This window comes from Oryzias latipes, chromosome 8, assembly GCF_002234675.1.
Source record: "Oryzias latipes chromosome 8, ASM223467v1".
Taxonomy (NCBI): domain Eukaryota; kingdom Metazoa; phylum Chordata; class Actinopteri; order Beloniformes; family Adrianichthyidae; genus Oryzias; species Oryzias latipes.
In genome coordinates this window covers 20,392,345-20,408,485 of record NC_019866.2, presented here as the reverse complement: position 1 = coordinate 20,408,485, position 16,141 = coordinate 20,392,345, and the positions used below count along the sequence as shown (strand labels likewise).

Below are 16,141 nucleotides of genomic sequence, written 5' to 3'. Positions count from 1 at the left end.
GACAACAGTTGTTTCTGTTCTCTCTATAGACTAGTGTTTCAGGACTCAGTCCTTAGTCCCAGATTGCCTCAGGTAGGGTCGACTCATCACAGTGTGCATTGCTTCACTTTACTACCTCCTTTGATTTAAGAATCATCTTCTGACCCGGAGCTTTTTTCTCTTTGAGTTTTAATAAAGGAAGTTAGAGCTGCTTTAGGATTTCACTCTTTTATTGTGTGTGTCTACTAACTCACTGAAGTGTGTTGCTGCTTCCAGTTGTGGATCAGAAAGAGTTTGTTGATTAAGCTACTAAACTTGATGACGGAGACGCTTCCTTCCAGTATGCTCCAAAGAGAGCTCTTCTATTCTGTGTCTGCTTGGCTGGTTTGGGAGCAGCTTCTCTCTGTGTCTAAACCAGTCTGTCAAAGCTTTCCATGCTTTTTTCAACCACATTTATTACAGCAGCAAATATAAATCTTAACGTTTCATATTCTGAAAATAGTATTAACATTTTTTGATGTTTTGCAAGAATATAAACACCTCATATGAGCAAACGTTAGTGCCCCGTCTTGTAGTTTTCTGCCAATAACAGTGATCTGGTCTTTTTGGTTCCTATTATCAGACAGGCCCAACATCACCACAGCTTTGATCTCTTTGCTTTTTATTTAGTAAATAAAATAAAAAAGATGTGGAACATACTAATAAGCTACTTGCTACCATATTGTTAGTTCTGTACATCTATAAAGTCATTGTACTTGTTAGTTTTCTCCCTGTAATATTTATATATATTTTTTCATATAATAGCACTATAGTAAAAGGCTTTTTTCACATTTTTGTCAAATCCGTTCATTTTCTGCTCATACAGAAGCAGTTAGATGACCAGAATATCATGTTTGTTTGGAACGTTGGACACAAAGTCTCTGAAGTTGAAGGAAAACATAAGAACAGTTTTACAGATCCTCATAAAGTGGAGTTTTTTTTATCTTCGTGTTCCAACTGGAGCCTGACTCTACGCTAAAGCACGGCGGTGGAAGATGATGATGGTTCATTGGACATCCATGTCATCTGCAAACACTTCTGTTATGAAGTAAACAACGAACTCTTCTGTAGAAAAGTGAAAGACAAAAAAAAACCTTTGAAAGAAACTGACTTTCAATTTTAATACTTTTTTTATCTGATCATTGAAAAATGCCTGATTTTGTTTTAAATACCATCCCATTTCTCAGTGTTTGACAAAAGTCCTTTCACTGAAGCAACTACTTTTTAAAACTTCTTGCTTAGTTCATACATTTGTAGGTTTTTCTGGATGAGAGTGTTTTACTTGCACTACTTTATCTCACTGTTGTTCACCTTTCTGCATATCCCGTCTGGGGTTGCCACAGTGAAGCAGCTTTAACTGATTCTTTCACTGAGAGAGTTTTTACGCTGGATATCCTTCCTGTCACAGCCCTGTACTTTATCCGGGCTGGGGACCGGCACAGGAGGACCCAGACCCAGGTCCCCTTGTGGCTACAAACATTATATTACCAAAAATATTGGCTCACCTGCCTTGACTCACATATGAACTGAAGTGCCGTCCCATTCCTAATAACCTAAGCTTTATCACAGCTTCAACTCCTCTGAGAAGGCTGTCTACAAGGTTGAGGAGTGTTTTTTTAGGAATTTCTGACCATTCTTCCAAAAGTGCATTGGTGAGGTCACACACTGATGTTGGTGGAGAAGGTCTGGATCTCAGTCTCCGCTCTAATTCAACCCAAAGGTGTTCTATGGGGTTCAGGTCAGGACTCTGTGCATGTCAGACTCTGTCATCCTTGTCTTTATGGGCCTTGCTTTGTGCTCTGCTGCACAGTCATGTTGGAAGAGGAAGGGGGCGCTCCAAACTGTCCCCACAAGGTTGGGAACATGGAACTGTCCAAAATGTTTTGGCATCCTGAAACATTCAGAGTTCCTTTCACTGGAACTAAGGGGCCAAGTCCAGGTCCTGAAAAACAAGCCCACACCATAATTCCTCCTTCACCAAATTTACAATATTGTGGAATATTCAGGAGTGAGGAAATTTCATGACTGAATTTGCAGCACAGGTGGGCTCCTATAACAGTCCCACTCTGGAATTCCCTGAGTTCCTGAGAGCGGCACATTCCAGTCTGCATGCCTGAGTGCTTAATGTTCTACACCTGTGGGCAGGACAAGCGATTGGGACACCTGATTCTGATCATTTGGAAGGGTGAGCCAATATTTTGGGTAATATAGTGTAGGTAGGCAGTAGCGTGAAGGGTCTTGCCTAAGGACCCACATTGGCTAAAGCTCATTGGGCTCCCTGGAAATCAAACCTTGGTTTCCTGCGCACCAGCCTTACATCCAACTGGCCATCCAGCTGCTTCAGACTGTATCTCACGGTATCGAGGAAACAAACGCCCTAAAATGTCATTCTCACAAGTCTTACAAACCATTTCGAGATTCTTGCCTGACAAAACAGTAGCAGAAGGTGCTTTTGTTCTATGTAAATTCTTTTGAATAAACTTTATTAGTTTCCCTGGAGTTATTTGACGTTTTTAAAGGAAACTATTAAAAAAATGATTATCTGAAACTTTTCTGATGCTGCTGTAATGGATGTTTCTCACATGTTCATGTCATGTTCATGTCGTGGTTTCAACTGCTGACTTTGCTCATAAAAGTTTTAGTGTTTGGTTCTTTGGTTTCCCCTGAATCATGGTCGGCTCGTGTCCACAGTCGCACTAAAAGCCCTCCGGCTTCAGAGGTTAATGTGGAAATGGGGAAGCTGCCATCTTCCTCAATTAACAGCCCCTCCCAGGATAAAATCGAAGCATGTGCTGATCAGCTGCTGCACGGAGACATGAAATCTCACTGCTCCGTGACCTCCTTTCGCTCCTTGCACTCCGAGGGTTTCATAACAGTGTTTCTTGCTGTCTGTTCTTGGCTTTCCTGAGCAGGCCTTTTTGCAGTGGGATAACAGTGGATTATTACTGTTCTTTAGGCTTGAAATGGAGTTTGGGCTCCTGCATGTTGGCTCAGTGTGAGGCGATGATTTTAGTGTCTGTCAAGGCTTGTGTGGATGTGTTTGTGCGCGTGTTTCTCACCTTTTTTGTCTAATGATGGTAACAAAAGGGAAACTTTCCCTGAAGCGTCTGTCCGTGTCCTCAGACTGTGGGTGTTTCTCCATGTGTCTCTTCATATCTGAGTCTGTCAAAAGCAGGGAGGTTTCTGTGTTTCCTTTACAGTTTTACCTCCCCTGTAGTGGCAACAAAACCTTTTTTAAAACCTCACTGCTGTCCCACAATAACAAAACATCACTACACAAAACACATCTCCTTATGACACCATCAATGCAAAAAACTGACATTTAGAATGAATGCTTTTTTTATTTTTTATTCATTACAAATAATTAAAACAACAAAAACAGTTGTACCCCCTTCTGAATTTTATTGCGATTGTTCCAGGAAAAAAGATCCATTTGAATAAAAATCGTGTTTTGGCTGTTTTAAACATGTTCTTGTAGAATTTTTCTGAAGATGGAGGACCTGCATAAAGAAAATGAAGATTAAAATTGCGTTTCTGAGTATTTTTTTATTCAAATTGTTGTGAATCAGGAGCAGAAGAAAAAATGCCGTTTGAAAAAGCTTGTAGTTTTTACATAAAATCTACAATCAGCGGGGCACAAACTTCCTGCTCTGCTCCATTCTGATGCTTCCACTTGTAGACAACTAGATTCATGTACGTCTTTGTTTTCCTCATCTGAGCGGACATCTGACTCAAAACTGTAGCTATAATATTGCTCGCCATTTTTGTTGTACTGGTAAAGTTAGGTTGGGGTTGTGGGGGGCTGTAAGCTGGTTAGAGAGAGTGTAAACAAAAGGATCATGGGAAATGAAGGCAGGCTATATCTAACAAACTACTGCAGCTCTGCAGAAACTATGTCCTAGAAAATGACACTTTTTTTTTAAAATTTAGCCTAAAAATGGCATAATCACAATTTAAAGACTACTGGGGAACACTTTTAAAAAATTGGGACTTCAATTTGAAGAATAATCAACATTTTGAGAAGAAAAGTCCATAAATAAAAATAATTACTTTACCTAAGGTTTTGTTCACCTAAAACTGTCACTAGTGGGTATAATCAGATAAAACGTGACATTTTTATCCGAAATCAACACTATAAACTTTTGGGATACAGCTTTAAACAATAAACTGAAAGTTTTTTGTCGTGAACATCTCTAGAAATGATCACACAGTCATCACAGCGTTAGATTTTCTTTAGTCAAAATGTCAGTTTGTTGCATTTTCTTTCATTCACACATCCAAGCTGAAGTTTCATGAGGGATATGTTGATGACATATGCCTGCGTGTGTCTGCAGGGAGGTTACCCTGCTGCTGCTGCCGCCGCCGCTGCCGCCGCCTACCGCTACGCCCAACCTGCTGCCGTAACCGGAGCAACCGCTGCAGCTGCTGCCTACAGTGACAGGTGAGGCACGCCAAAGAGCTTGGTGTGGAGCGCCACATCAGAAATGAAATACAATTTTATCACAATGTCACACCTGAGATTCAGCCGGAGGATCACAGACCTGAAAAAGGTGAAGGAACTGTTTAGGTCAAAGGTGACCCGCTTCTTTCCTCTGTCTAAAGCCATCAGTGGAATGACCTTCAAAGAACATAAATAAACGTCCCCGTTTTGCTTTGTGCTTCCAGTTATGGTCGGGTGTACACCACGGATCCATACCACGCCCTGGCTCCAGCCGCCGCTGCGTACGGAGTGGGAGCCATGGTGAGGAACCCTGCAGGAGCTCTGACATCATCAGGAAGAGAGACATCAGCTTTATGTCACAAACAGACAACCCCCCCCTAAGGAAACAGGAAGTTTGGGAAGGGAATGAAACAGAGAAAATATAAAAATGAAAAAATAATATTTCCTTTCAGGCAGGAGGAGATTTTAAGATCTGAAATTTTTGCCAAAGTTTTCAACTGACTTCCTCAATGCCAAAGAATTTGAGGAAGTTGGTTCTGACATTTTAAGCCTAAATCCATAAACCTGCCGTTTTCTATGACTTTGTTCCTGCAGTGCGGCAGTAGTTATTAGAAATTCACCTCCTTGGTTGTAGGCGGGTCCGTGGGCTTGGAGTAGCCCCACCTCCCTTCCTGTCGCTGAGAGCTCTCTGTTTACACGCTCTCCCACTAGCTTACAGCCCCTCACACCCGCCACCTAACATTACCGCTATAACAAAAATGGCGACCAATATTGAAGTTTTTCGGCATCAGCCAGATGTCATCTCAGACGAGGAAAACAAAGACGTTAACGGATCTATTTGTGTAAAAGCGGAAGCATCAGAGTGGAGCGGAGCAGGGAGCTTGTGGCTGGTTGTAGTTAGCAGAACAGCTACAAGTTTTTTCAGATGGCATTTATGCTACTGAATTACAACAATTTGAATAAGGAAATGCAAATTAAGTTAAGTTAAGAAGAAGGCCACAGTAACATGTTAAAAAGACCAAAAACACAACTTTCATTGGGGTGGGTCTGGAACCCAAAAACCTGACATTATTCTGTTGGGATAAAAGTTAACTTGCTGAAATGTTTGAACATTGTTGAAAAAATGAAAATTGCTGACCAATAAAACCAGTTAATGAGCATAGTTTATTAAAGAATTGCGTGTAATTCCAAAAAAATCAGAAAAAAGTGCTGAAAACTGAATCCAAACGACTTTGTCCAACAGAACTAACTATTTTTCAAAGCAGAGTTTAAATGAGAAATATGTTTGTCTGAAAAAGTTTGAATCATTTTTCTTACTAAAAATATTTAGAACTTTTTTATCTCTTTAAAAGCAGAAAGTGTCTGAAAGAATCAAACCGTTCCTCTCCCATTTTCCATGAACGTAACGGAAAACCAAAAGCATCAGGAGTTCCAGGCAGAATGAAGCATGTCTGGATTATTGTTCTGTATATCTGAGTGAGATCCCGTTCTTTCTGTGTGTCTTTCAGGCCAGTTTATATCGAGCGGGATACAGCAGGTTTGCTCCTTACTAGAACCAACAAACTGCACCTGAGGAACCCCCATCTGCCCCAGCCCCCCTGTGGCAAGAGCTCCCATCCATTTCTCTGCTGGCAGACTATAGTTCCAACTCACCCGTTTAGTTCTTTTCTCCCCCTTTTGTAGCCTGAAGGCTCATTGCCTCCTCCGTCTGACGTAGAATCAGTGAGAAACTGCCAGGACAGCCCCCCCGAAAGCTGGAGTCTGCTGTTGCTTTGCACGTCCGGGCAGGACTGGGGATGTTATCGAACACTTAAGGACCTGAGGGGCGGAGGACCGCTGCTCCATCTGCCACACTACAAAGCCCTTTCTCCTCCGAGCCGATGAACTGGACCCACTGCCCAATCTGAGCTGTGCAGTTAGCAGCAGGCGACCAGCGTCCTCCACGTTCCTCCCGTTCTGAATCACACTATTGTACAACGGTACTTTTAGACACTACATCGATATCAAGCTACATCCTTCTACCACCATCCCTGCAGTTCAACGCTATAGAATCAAGAAAAAGAATCCAAAATCAGGACAAATAGGAAAATATTGTTTACTTTTTCCAAAGCTAGAATCCTGAACTCTCAGCAAACCACTCGTCTTTCAGCAACTATTTACTATATCCTCCTTGTTTTTGTTGTCACTTTCAAATGACAACTTTTATCCCAAGTGTTGGGGGGGGGAAAAACCCTCCGAGAAAAAAAAACCAAACGCAAAAAAAAAAAAAGAAAAGAAAAAAAGCGACAAAGAAAAAAGTGACTCTTCTTTTCTGCATTACCTCAACTTTCTTTTGTCTTTTCTGCCATTAATAAGGAGCTGCATAGAAATGAGAAGAGATGTGGACGTATTCAGTCTGTTGACTCATTTCTGCACGTTTTGTTGATTCTATCTGCAGCGTTTCTGTCCTCAGATAGTGAAATCTGGGTTTTTTCCACTCCTCTTTGATCTGCCAGAGCGTCTCCTGTACATTTCTGCATCCTGAAGCATCTTCCATTCCAGCGAAGCGGGGAGACAAATGAGATCATCATAGTTTAGATCTGCAGTCAATGAGAAGATCTGGACTTAGTGGATCCCATCAGGAAAGCTGTGGCTGATCCAGTGAAATGAAGTGTGAAATGATGGGATTCTGTCATCGATTGTCTATTTATATTCATTTTTCTACACGGGGGAGTCGTTTCCGTGATCATGCTGTCACGGATGGCTCGCCCTAAAACGGTCAAGGACGTCCCGAAAAGGCGACCGGTCAGCCATGTTTGTGTTTCATCGACTTTTTTTGCAGCTGTTTGGTTCCAAAGACTTTTTTTAAAAGAGAAGCACATCGTTTTAGTCCCGATACATTTCCTACTTTTGTGCTGGTTTCTTTTCCTTTTAGTTGTTTGTCTGTGAGTTTTTACAGTGCAGTGTTGTAGCAGCACCCGGAGGGGAATCACAAGGTGGTCGTTGTCGTTTGAGGTTTTTCCGATCCGCATCAGTGGTGGAAGCTGACTCGCTCGATGCGTTTGCTGCAAAGGAGATCCGATCAAATGGGAGACATGAGGGACGCGCAGGAGGACGGAGGGGAGGGTGCTCTGCATCAACAGAGGCCCAGCACGAGGGGCCCTCCAGCGCTGAGCGTGGGGGCTCCGGCGGGGCGGGGCATGTTGTGAAGCTGAGCCACTATTCCTGAGCTGACAGTAACGGCGCCCCCGCTGGACTCTGTGGGGATGGATCTGTTGTTTGGTGTGACTGCGCAGTAGGTCCAGTGAGTGTTTCCGACGAGCATTACCTCCTTTTTGTGTTATTGTGCTTTACGAGTATTTCCAGATGTGTGGCTATGCATGTTCGTGAAGGCGGGAAGGCGTGTTTTCCATTTGTGCATGAACCCAAATGCTGGAGGGCGAGGAGGAGGTGTTTGTGATGCTGCAGGAGTGACAGGAAGTGCAGCGAAGCTCCATGGGTTTGAGACAGTAAAGTTAGTCAGGTTTGGGATTGTGGGTAATTTCAGCTGCAAGCCTCTGTGGTCGCCACGGTGATCACCTTTCAAATCAGGCGCAAACTTCAGTCAGGTTCCCGTCGACGGCTTCTGAAAAGTGAAGCTGAGCGTGTTTCGGTGAAGGCTCTCCTCAGCTGCTGACATGGACCCCCCTCCCCCGCCCCGCGCTGTGGGACGTTCTGTACAGAGATTTAATAAGTGGGTTTCAATTGCATGTGGACACATTTATTTCTTTTCTTTTTGGGGTCACATGCTCTTAAAAACCCATTCATCCAAGTGATTTCTTTTTTTAAAGTGACGTGTTTTCTCACAATGTTTAATTTTGCCATTGTTGTATGCATCTAGTTTATTATCCTCATTATTATTGAATGTACATAATAAATAAACGGTTTGGTTTTTATGAAGGCTTCTCTGACCATTCTTAACTGTCCTTAGGGTTTCCATAAATCTGTTCACGAATGGAACCACAGAGAATTGACGTCACCAGAAACGTACAAACTTTGCACACCACAGCTGCAGTTGCATCGATTCTCCTAAACCCAAATCCTCCACCGCCTCGTCCGGCCAAAAGGGGAAACCATGGGGAATCAAAGCCGCGAGCGGCGTAGGATAGCCCGAAGTCCTGCCTTTGCCGCTCGCTTTTTATTCGCCCTCATTGACTGAGCTGGTGCCACATGACCTTTAATGCCTCCTTCTACCTCTGCAAGACGGGTAAAAGCTGCAGGCGATGCATTCTTAAAAGAAAAAAAGATATATGTTAATATGCACGCACTTATTTCTGTTGGTTTTATTGCCAACGCAACATTTTAAAAAAAACGTTTTAGTCACCCAGGGGTGACAAACGGGTACCGGTATATGTAATTTCTAACACTGTTCAAACTTAACAGCCAACATTTTTTCCCCAAGTCGTTTCCCAAAGATGCTCAAGGAGTTGGGTGGTGATGCATCCTAATCCATAGGAGTTTAAAGCTGTGGTTTTTTATGGAAAATATGAGATGGCGACCTCTCCTGAGGTCAAAGGTCAGTTATACTTCACTTCCAGGTGTAGACTGTGTGTGAAATTTAATAAAAAATGGCACAAAATAAAGTTTTCTTTTCCAATATTGTGCAAAAAAGTGAAAATCTCAAAATGTCATGCTTTGCTACAGAAATGGCCACCAAGCCGTAGGTCATGTTGCCATCCCATAATAATTTGAAAGTTCCTTTTTATATCCCCGACATGTTTTGGTTTCGTTAGTGTATTTGGAAATTTTACTTTTGAGAGATTTTGACGGTTTCTCCTGCTGTGATGTCATCATTTCTATGGGGAGGGGGGTCGTTCTCTAGGCCCAAATTTCATTTTCACCGGGTACCAGGTGCATGCAAATTCTTGGGAGTTTTTGAGCAAAGTAGAGAAGAAGAAAGCGAGCTGGTCCTTGCCATCCAGGACTGCTGCGGGACATAACCAGCTTTAATTGGGTGTGGAGTTAATGACTCTAAACGGGTTGGAGATTGCACCGAACCTCATATCTGCTAATTGCCAAAATCCACTGGAGATCACATGCCAATTTGATGGCACGCTCAAAGTAATTGAAGATGGCGGAAAAGATTGAAGGCGGTTTGATTAAAATATGGAAAAAAACTTGGATTTTTTGTGTGTTGATGGAAGCTTCATGTTTGGATCAGGTTGTCAGGAGACTTTCAGCCCTTCAGACTGCTGCTCATTTGACTCAACATTGCCATCTGGTGGCCAAACTGCAACACTTTCTATTTGATCCATTTGTTCTTTTTTTTTTGTTCAATAGACAATTTTAGAGCTTCATCAGGTCATTTTTTATTAATGCAAACACTCGACAATCAAAAAAGCATCTCTCTGTGGTTTTCACAAGTCCTTTAGTGGGTTTATTTTCACACAGGAGCAACAGCAGACCTTCAGATAAAAACCAGTGAAGAACCAAGCCGCCATGCAGAGTTGACAGCCTTCCTGAGCAGTGGTGTTGTCAGACGCCGGCCCCCATGCGCTCCGCAGCAGCTCAACACCTCCAGAGTGACAGTTTCACATCTCCTTACATCTCCTTTACCACTTCGGGGGCCAGTATGAACCATCTCTGAGCACCATGCAGCCCGCACACGCCTGAAACACTGGCTTCCAGCTGTCACAGATTTCCCATCAGACGAGAGCTGCCCTGTCTCCCTGATGAAGGCCCTGGCGGCTCCATCCCCATGTCCTCTCCACTATATACATGATCATATTTACAGTTCTACAAATCAGACCCTTGCATCCTAAAGGTCGCCCGGCTGTCTCAGCTATTAATCATATGGCTCGGTGTAGTTGGTGGTCTTAGGGCGGGGAATGGTGTAGTCCTTGGCAGGGTCGATCTCCTGGAAGACACAGTGATGCATTCATGTCATGCTGCACCTCACAGATCTCGTGTCTATTTGTGGCGCGTCCTGCTCACCTCCATGGAGAAGCCGGACTCATAGGGGGATCGCAGTTTTGGATCAGTCCTGTCTGTGAGAGACGGGGTAGATAATGATCATGAGCAGATCACCATGGATGGTCTGTTATCTTGTATTAACATATGATTTGAATTAAGAGTCATTCAGTAAAATGCACAAATGTAACTGTAGGCTCTCAGTTTTGTTCAAAATAACTTATCATAAAAGATGATCAGTTTTAGGACTTTCAGTCTTTTTCAGGTGAATTATTTAGGATATTAAACTTTTTTAGTTATTCCAATGAAAATGGTTTATTTGGTGTTTTTACCAGGTTTTTGTGGCATTTTTCGATTGATGAAGGACGCATGAAAAGAAAATTCAGTTAAAAATTACATTTCTGATGTGATTCAGAAGCAGAAGAAAAATGCTGTTTAAAAATGATCGTATTTGTGATGTCGAAAAAAAAGCTGGGCGGGCCACATGGTCCCTGCTCCGCTCTATTCTGATCCGTATCTGTATCCGGATCCAGACGACTAGATCCATGTTTGTCTTTGTTTTCCTCGCCTGAGCTGGAATCTGGATCAAAACTGAACGACTGGATATCGCCAATATTTTTCCTCAATCTGTTAGTAATGTTCAGTTTGGGGGTGTGAGGGGCTGGGAGCTAGCAGGAGAGAGTGAGTCTCTCGATGGTGACGGGAAGTGGGGGCGGGCTTACTCTGCGCCAACAGAACACAAGTAAGAGCGACTTTTAAAGCATCTTGTGCACATGAATAGAACCCTCATCAATTTTCTTTTTTTTTTTAGCATTTATTTACAAATAAAAAAGATTATACACACATTTACTAATTTTACAAACCATAAATTGTTTATAAATTTTTTGAAAAAGATTTTTAATATTCCTCCGCTTAAAGAAACGGCAGCACTGCAACAACGGAATCTTAAGAAAGTAGAAAGACGCTTTTTTTCATAGACCCTTGCCTTTCCGAAGCTGAGCAGTCAAACAGGTGGGGTAGCTCAAACTCAGACTGCCTTTTAGACCACGCCCCCTTTGACTGCTGTTACTATGAGACACAATAATACAGAATCACATTCAAGCCAACTCAGGAAATTCTCCTAGCTAATGACTGAGCTGTCATGAGTTTAACAGCAAGGTTGGTAAAGGATTGTGAAAACCAGATTATAAATGTTTTTTTTTTTATGTTTCCCTCAGACTAAATTCAATGAAGACACTTCTTAGTAACCAACCACCTCCTTTAGTTTCTGTATCTGCCTGAAGGCTGGAGATCATGGAGTTTCGTGACTCCAGTTCTGCTTTAGCTCCTCCTCTTGCAACAGTAAAAGCCTGCTTGTACAGTTATCCGCCTGTTTTTATGACCTGATGATTAATAGCTTAAAAGCGAATGAACTCTTTTACAAGCTTTCCTTCAAATAAACAGAAAGGTGCAGTTAAAGTGAGACATTAGAGCACAACCGAGCTGATGAATTGTTAATTATGTTAAATTAAACTCTTAAAAAATGTAATAAAATTGTACACAAAGACTACTGTACATAGGGCCAGTGTTTAATTATAAAGTAAAATTAAGAGTAAATTCTGATTTCTACTTTTTAAAACCTCACCTAAAAAGGGTAAATGAAAAAAACAAACTTTAATTTGAAGCAGATGTAAAAATAAAAGCATCTCCAACCAGGTTAGTCCACCTTAGGCTGCGTTCACGCTGACCTCGGCAGCAAGAAACCACTTTCAATCAAATATCTATGTAAACGCGGGTAAATGTGCATTACAGTCCTGAGCAACTACAAAGGTTTTTATAGTTTTCAGGCTCTAAGTACAAACGCGCGGCCACTAAACACGCATTGAAAGTTAAACCAGGTTGAACTTTGACCAATCAGGGACTTGGTTTTGGTAGTGACTTATGGCTGGCGTCCCTTTTGATTCATGGGAGTGTCAACCATTTAAAAAATTGATCATGAAGGAGAAACGAATGATTGCAGTTTGTGCTTCACATGCCTGATATGAACGGAGCTCAATAGTTGTAAAAAACGAAAAACACGAAAAGCTTTTTGATGCCAGGCTGTACATTTCTTTTTCAATGTGAAGCGGAACTTTTTATCATGAAATTAGAAACGACTGAAACCTGCCTCCAGTGGTCAGTTGAGGAACTGCGACACGTAGTTGTTTTTGCTTCAAATGTAGAATAGAACGTGCTATTTCTTTTTGGAGATTTAGCTCCAGTGTTCTTTGAATTACCGTAAGTCTTTGAACGTCTATGAAATTAACATCAAATCCCACATAATGTGATCTTTACAGTAGGGAAGTGTCAAACTCCAGACCTCGAGGGCTGGCCTCCTGCTGGTTTTCCAGAAATCCTGCCTCACCTGCTGCTGATTACCTGGATCAGGTGTGTTTAGCCAATAAGACAGGATGGTAAGAAAACATTTAGGACCCCAAGAATTCTGCTTCACATAATCAGCATAAACCGGCTGATTCTGTCTCTGAGAAAATTTGCCTTTCTCAGCCTCAGTATCTGTTGGAATCGTGTTAGCTGCGTGTTTTTTTGCTGTTGGTGTTAAAGGGTTACGCTCAGCTATAAATGGAGAAATCTTGGTTTCTCACCTTGGTTGATGTTGCTCTCAGTCTCATGCCTCCCATTTTCCCTCCCTCCGTTCGGACTCCCCGGCCCCGCGGTGTCGGGGTTGGAGCTCGTCCAGCCTCTGAAGTTTAGTGGGATGTCGTTGGAGTTGGCCTCTCCACTGCAGAAGAATGCCACCTGGACCAGTCCATGTCCCATCAGCAAGACCCAGCCGTTGGCCACCAGGGCAATGCTCAGCACAGGGTCATCCCAGGTGGGTTGACGGCCGATCTCAAGGTTTCCTCTGGTTAGCATAGCGATCCACACCACCCAGATGGAGGCAGACAGGAGCAGGGTGATGCAGATCAGTGCTGCCTGCATTCTCCACTGCTGGTTGGTGGGCCCTGTGTAGCTGTAGCTGTGCATAGAGCAGGAGCGGCACAGGATGTGGAAGGACATGATCAAGCTGATGACCATGAGGCACAGCACATAGATCTGCAGCATGGCGAACTCCGGCTGGCTGTACTCGCAGGGCTTCTTGTCCCTGACCAGCACGATGATCAACCACTGAGTGGAGATGATGACCTGCACCGCCGAGAGCCCTAAAGCCATGGCGGCCTCGCCCCACCCACGGGCGGCAGCGAAGCCCAGCATGGCCAAGCAGCGGGCCAGCAGGCAGGAGAAGGCCAGCGAAAAGAGAACGCTGAAGAGGAAGATCCTGGCGGGGCAGGTCAGTTGCGTGTGTTGAATTATAAAGGAGAAGGTGGTGGCAAAGATCCCAGCTGTGGCCAGCAGGAACAGGGATATGCAGAGGACTGTCCCCCCGAAGCTGTTGCTCCAGAGACGGCAGGACGACGCACATGTGCACAGGAACCTGACCAGCAGGCAGAAGAGGAGGCCCGCGCTGAAGAGGAAACCCGTGGAGGCCAGAGCCTCCACCACGATCCCCCATGCTGCCCGACGGTCGCACAGGAACCTGTATATCGGATCCAGTTTGGCACCGCAGCCTCGCACGCCCGTCAGGTAAGTATTGTTTGAGGAGAAGGTGGAGGACGCAGGGCTGACGGAGCTGTTTGTGGACGACTGGGATAAACAGATCAGAGGCGCAAAGACGAGGACGAGCCAAAGGGACTTTTTGATAGAAAAGGCCATGATCACCTGAGAAGTCCCAAATCCTTTCAGGAAAAACTCTCCTTGAGGCTGATATTCCTGCAAGAAGAACCCAGAGTGAGTCTCCAAATTACAGAAAGCAAAAGACAGATACTCCAGAAGCAAACCAGGAAAAGTGTTGTGAGTTGGTGTCGGAGCAGGGAGTGTACAAACATGCCAGAACAAAGCAGAGCTGAAGCTTCAGGACAAAAACAAAAAGAACATGGAGGAATTTGGAAAGATCTCCAACGGGAGCTTTGCAGGGCAGAGATGTCCCCTTCCTCATGTCGGATCGTCCCTTCCTGCAGCTCATAATGCAGGTGTAGCTGCCTTGCCACATTTTTTAAGACTGTTTTTCTAGTTCTGAAGCACACATGAAGTCTTTTCGTTGTTGCTTATAACTTTGGACATATGTAAAAAAGTTTCCATGCATGAAAGATCGTGAAGATTTGCTGATTTGAATATGAAGCTGTGAGCTCATTGATGACAGGTGGCTCCGATAAGATTGTTTCCCGCTCTCATTGTCAAGAAAAAAAGCAAAAAACACTGGAGATTCTTCCTGCAATTCAATCCATAAAGAAGAAAGACGCTTACCTTTTCTGTCTCTGATAGAAATTCCTGGAAGCTAAACCCAAAGTTGGGTATTGAGATCGCTCAGCCTCCTATGGCGATGGTCTGATCATGTCAAATAAATTGAAGGCTAAAAAGAAAAACTGGTGTTTTCACCTCACCTTACACAGATGATCTAAGCCTGCACCCAGACTCATCACAAAAACCTCCAGGCGGTTCCTCTCCTTTGTGTCCCTCCCTGACAACATAGGAGGAGCTCCAACACCTGGAAGTCAGGACAGCACCAGAGTCATTTGCATCCCAATTGTCGATAGTGTTTGGAGCAATCAGAGGGTCTGGAGCCACTGTGAGGTGTTGTCCGTGTGAACGTTGGCGTCTGGGAAGGGCCTCACGGCTGACTCATCTCTGTGGCTCTGAGTGGGAGCAGCTGCTGTCTTAGTTACGGGGAAAATCACAAAAACAACATTAGAAATCAATTGGATTGCCTGGGGGAGAGTTTCATCACGTGCAAAGATTGCCAGACCAGAATGCTTGTGGACTTTTACAAGCTCACACGGAGGACTGCAGCTCATGCCTGAACAAGTGTGAAGGGTGTGTTCAGTTCAGGCTGATCTCACTGCTAATGCTCTGTGACTGAAAGCAAATCAAAGCTTTATAGTTTCTAATAGCCTGCTTGTAACGACACTCTTTGATTAACATAAAACATAACATTGTAAGCATAACTGTAAGTTTTGGGTTGTGTTTTGTCTTTGGAGACTAAGTTTGTTGGATTTTGTTTAATAGCTTGAGTCACAACCACCTCTGGACATTTAAAAGGCCATTGCAGGACATTTCACGTCTTTTTCAGCAGCATTAAACATTGAGTTTATTCAGAAAAGCTCATTTAAATTGTAGACTTAAGCAGTTTTGTGTAATGACTTGTCTCACTGAGGCCATGTCTATCCATCTTCTGGATCTGCTGACTCCCTTTTGGGGGGCATGGGACTGCTGGAGCCCGACCCAGCTACTGAACACCCTAAACAGGTCACTAGTCTGTTGCAGGCTACACCAATTCACCTATGATGAATGCTTTTGATCCGTGGGGAGGAAGCTGGAGGAAATCCACACAGAAACTTCCCAGTTGGGATTTGAACCAGGGATTCTTGCTATGAGGTGAGACCTCTGTCCACTACACCACCGTGCAGCCCTGAGGCAATGCCTCGGTTGATTTTTTTTTAAGAAATGGACCACTTATTCACTCATATTTTGCTGGCTGTTTTTAAAGTCCCACTTTCTTCTTTGAGTTATTTTCAAAGCGTTTCCAGTGGTCTTTAAGTATGATTGAACCGTTTTTAGCCTAAATTAGAATCACTTTAACTGTGAGAGACAGAATGTAAAAAAAATCTAGGAATTTGACTTTTTTAAAGAATGTATTTGTAAAATGATACAGAATATTAGTATTTAGCTCCTACAAACAAA

General features: G+C 43.4%; 2 protein-coding genes across 8 annotated transcripts in view; one reads left to right on the top strand and one right to left on the bottom strand.

Annotated features, from left to right (window-relative positions):
* The window catches only part of LOC101159019 (RNA binding protein fox-1 homolog 2), a 55,059-nt gene extending 46,686 nt beyond the window's left edge, over nt 1–8,373 (top strand). For 3 of the 6 annotated variants that reach the window (XM_004071813.4, XM_011478532.3, XM_011478533.3), the window contains 3 exons: nt 4,353–4,459; nt 4,684–4,759; nt 5,968–8,373. In XM_004071813.4, coding sequence (XP_004071861.1) covers nt 4,353–4,459; nt 4,684–4,759; nt 5,968–6,012 — 228 coding nt within the window. In that variant the 3' untranslated portion in view covers nt 6,013–8,373. Of the gene's footprint in view, nt 1–29; nt 73–4,352; nt 4,460–4,683; nt 4,760–5,967 lie in introns of those variants that run through there. The other 3 variants (XM_020705464.2, XM_011478534.3, XR_909203.3) reach the window with 3 other exon arrangements.
* A 1,388-nt stretch (nt 8,374–9,761) lies between these two features.
* Nucleotides 9,762–15,405, bottom strand: LOC101175241 (G-protein coupled receptor family C group 5 member D). Of its 2 annotated transcripts, XM_011478528.3 has the most exons (4): nt 14,708–15,387; nt 13,009–14,173; nt 10,412–10,464; nt 9,762–10,334 (listed from the first exon to the last, which is right to left on the bottom strand). In XM_011478528.3, the coding sequence occupies exons 2-4, from the start codon at nt 14,114–14,116 to the stop codon at nt 10,263–10,265; spliced, it is 1,233 nt and encodes a 410-aa protein (XP_011476830.1). In that variant the 5' UTR covers nt 14,117–14,173; nt 14,708–15,387; the 3' UTR covers nt 9,762–10,262. The 2 variants fall into 2 exon arrangements, with proteins under 2 accessions (XP_011476830.1, XP_023813744.1); XM_023957976.1 differs by lacking the exons at nt 9,762–10,334; nt 10,412–10,464 and adding an exon at nt 11,186–11,455 and having other exon boundaries at nt 14,708–15,405.
* Nucleotides 15,406–16,141: the final 736 nt, after the last annotated feature.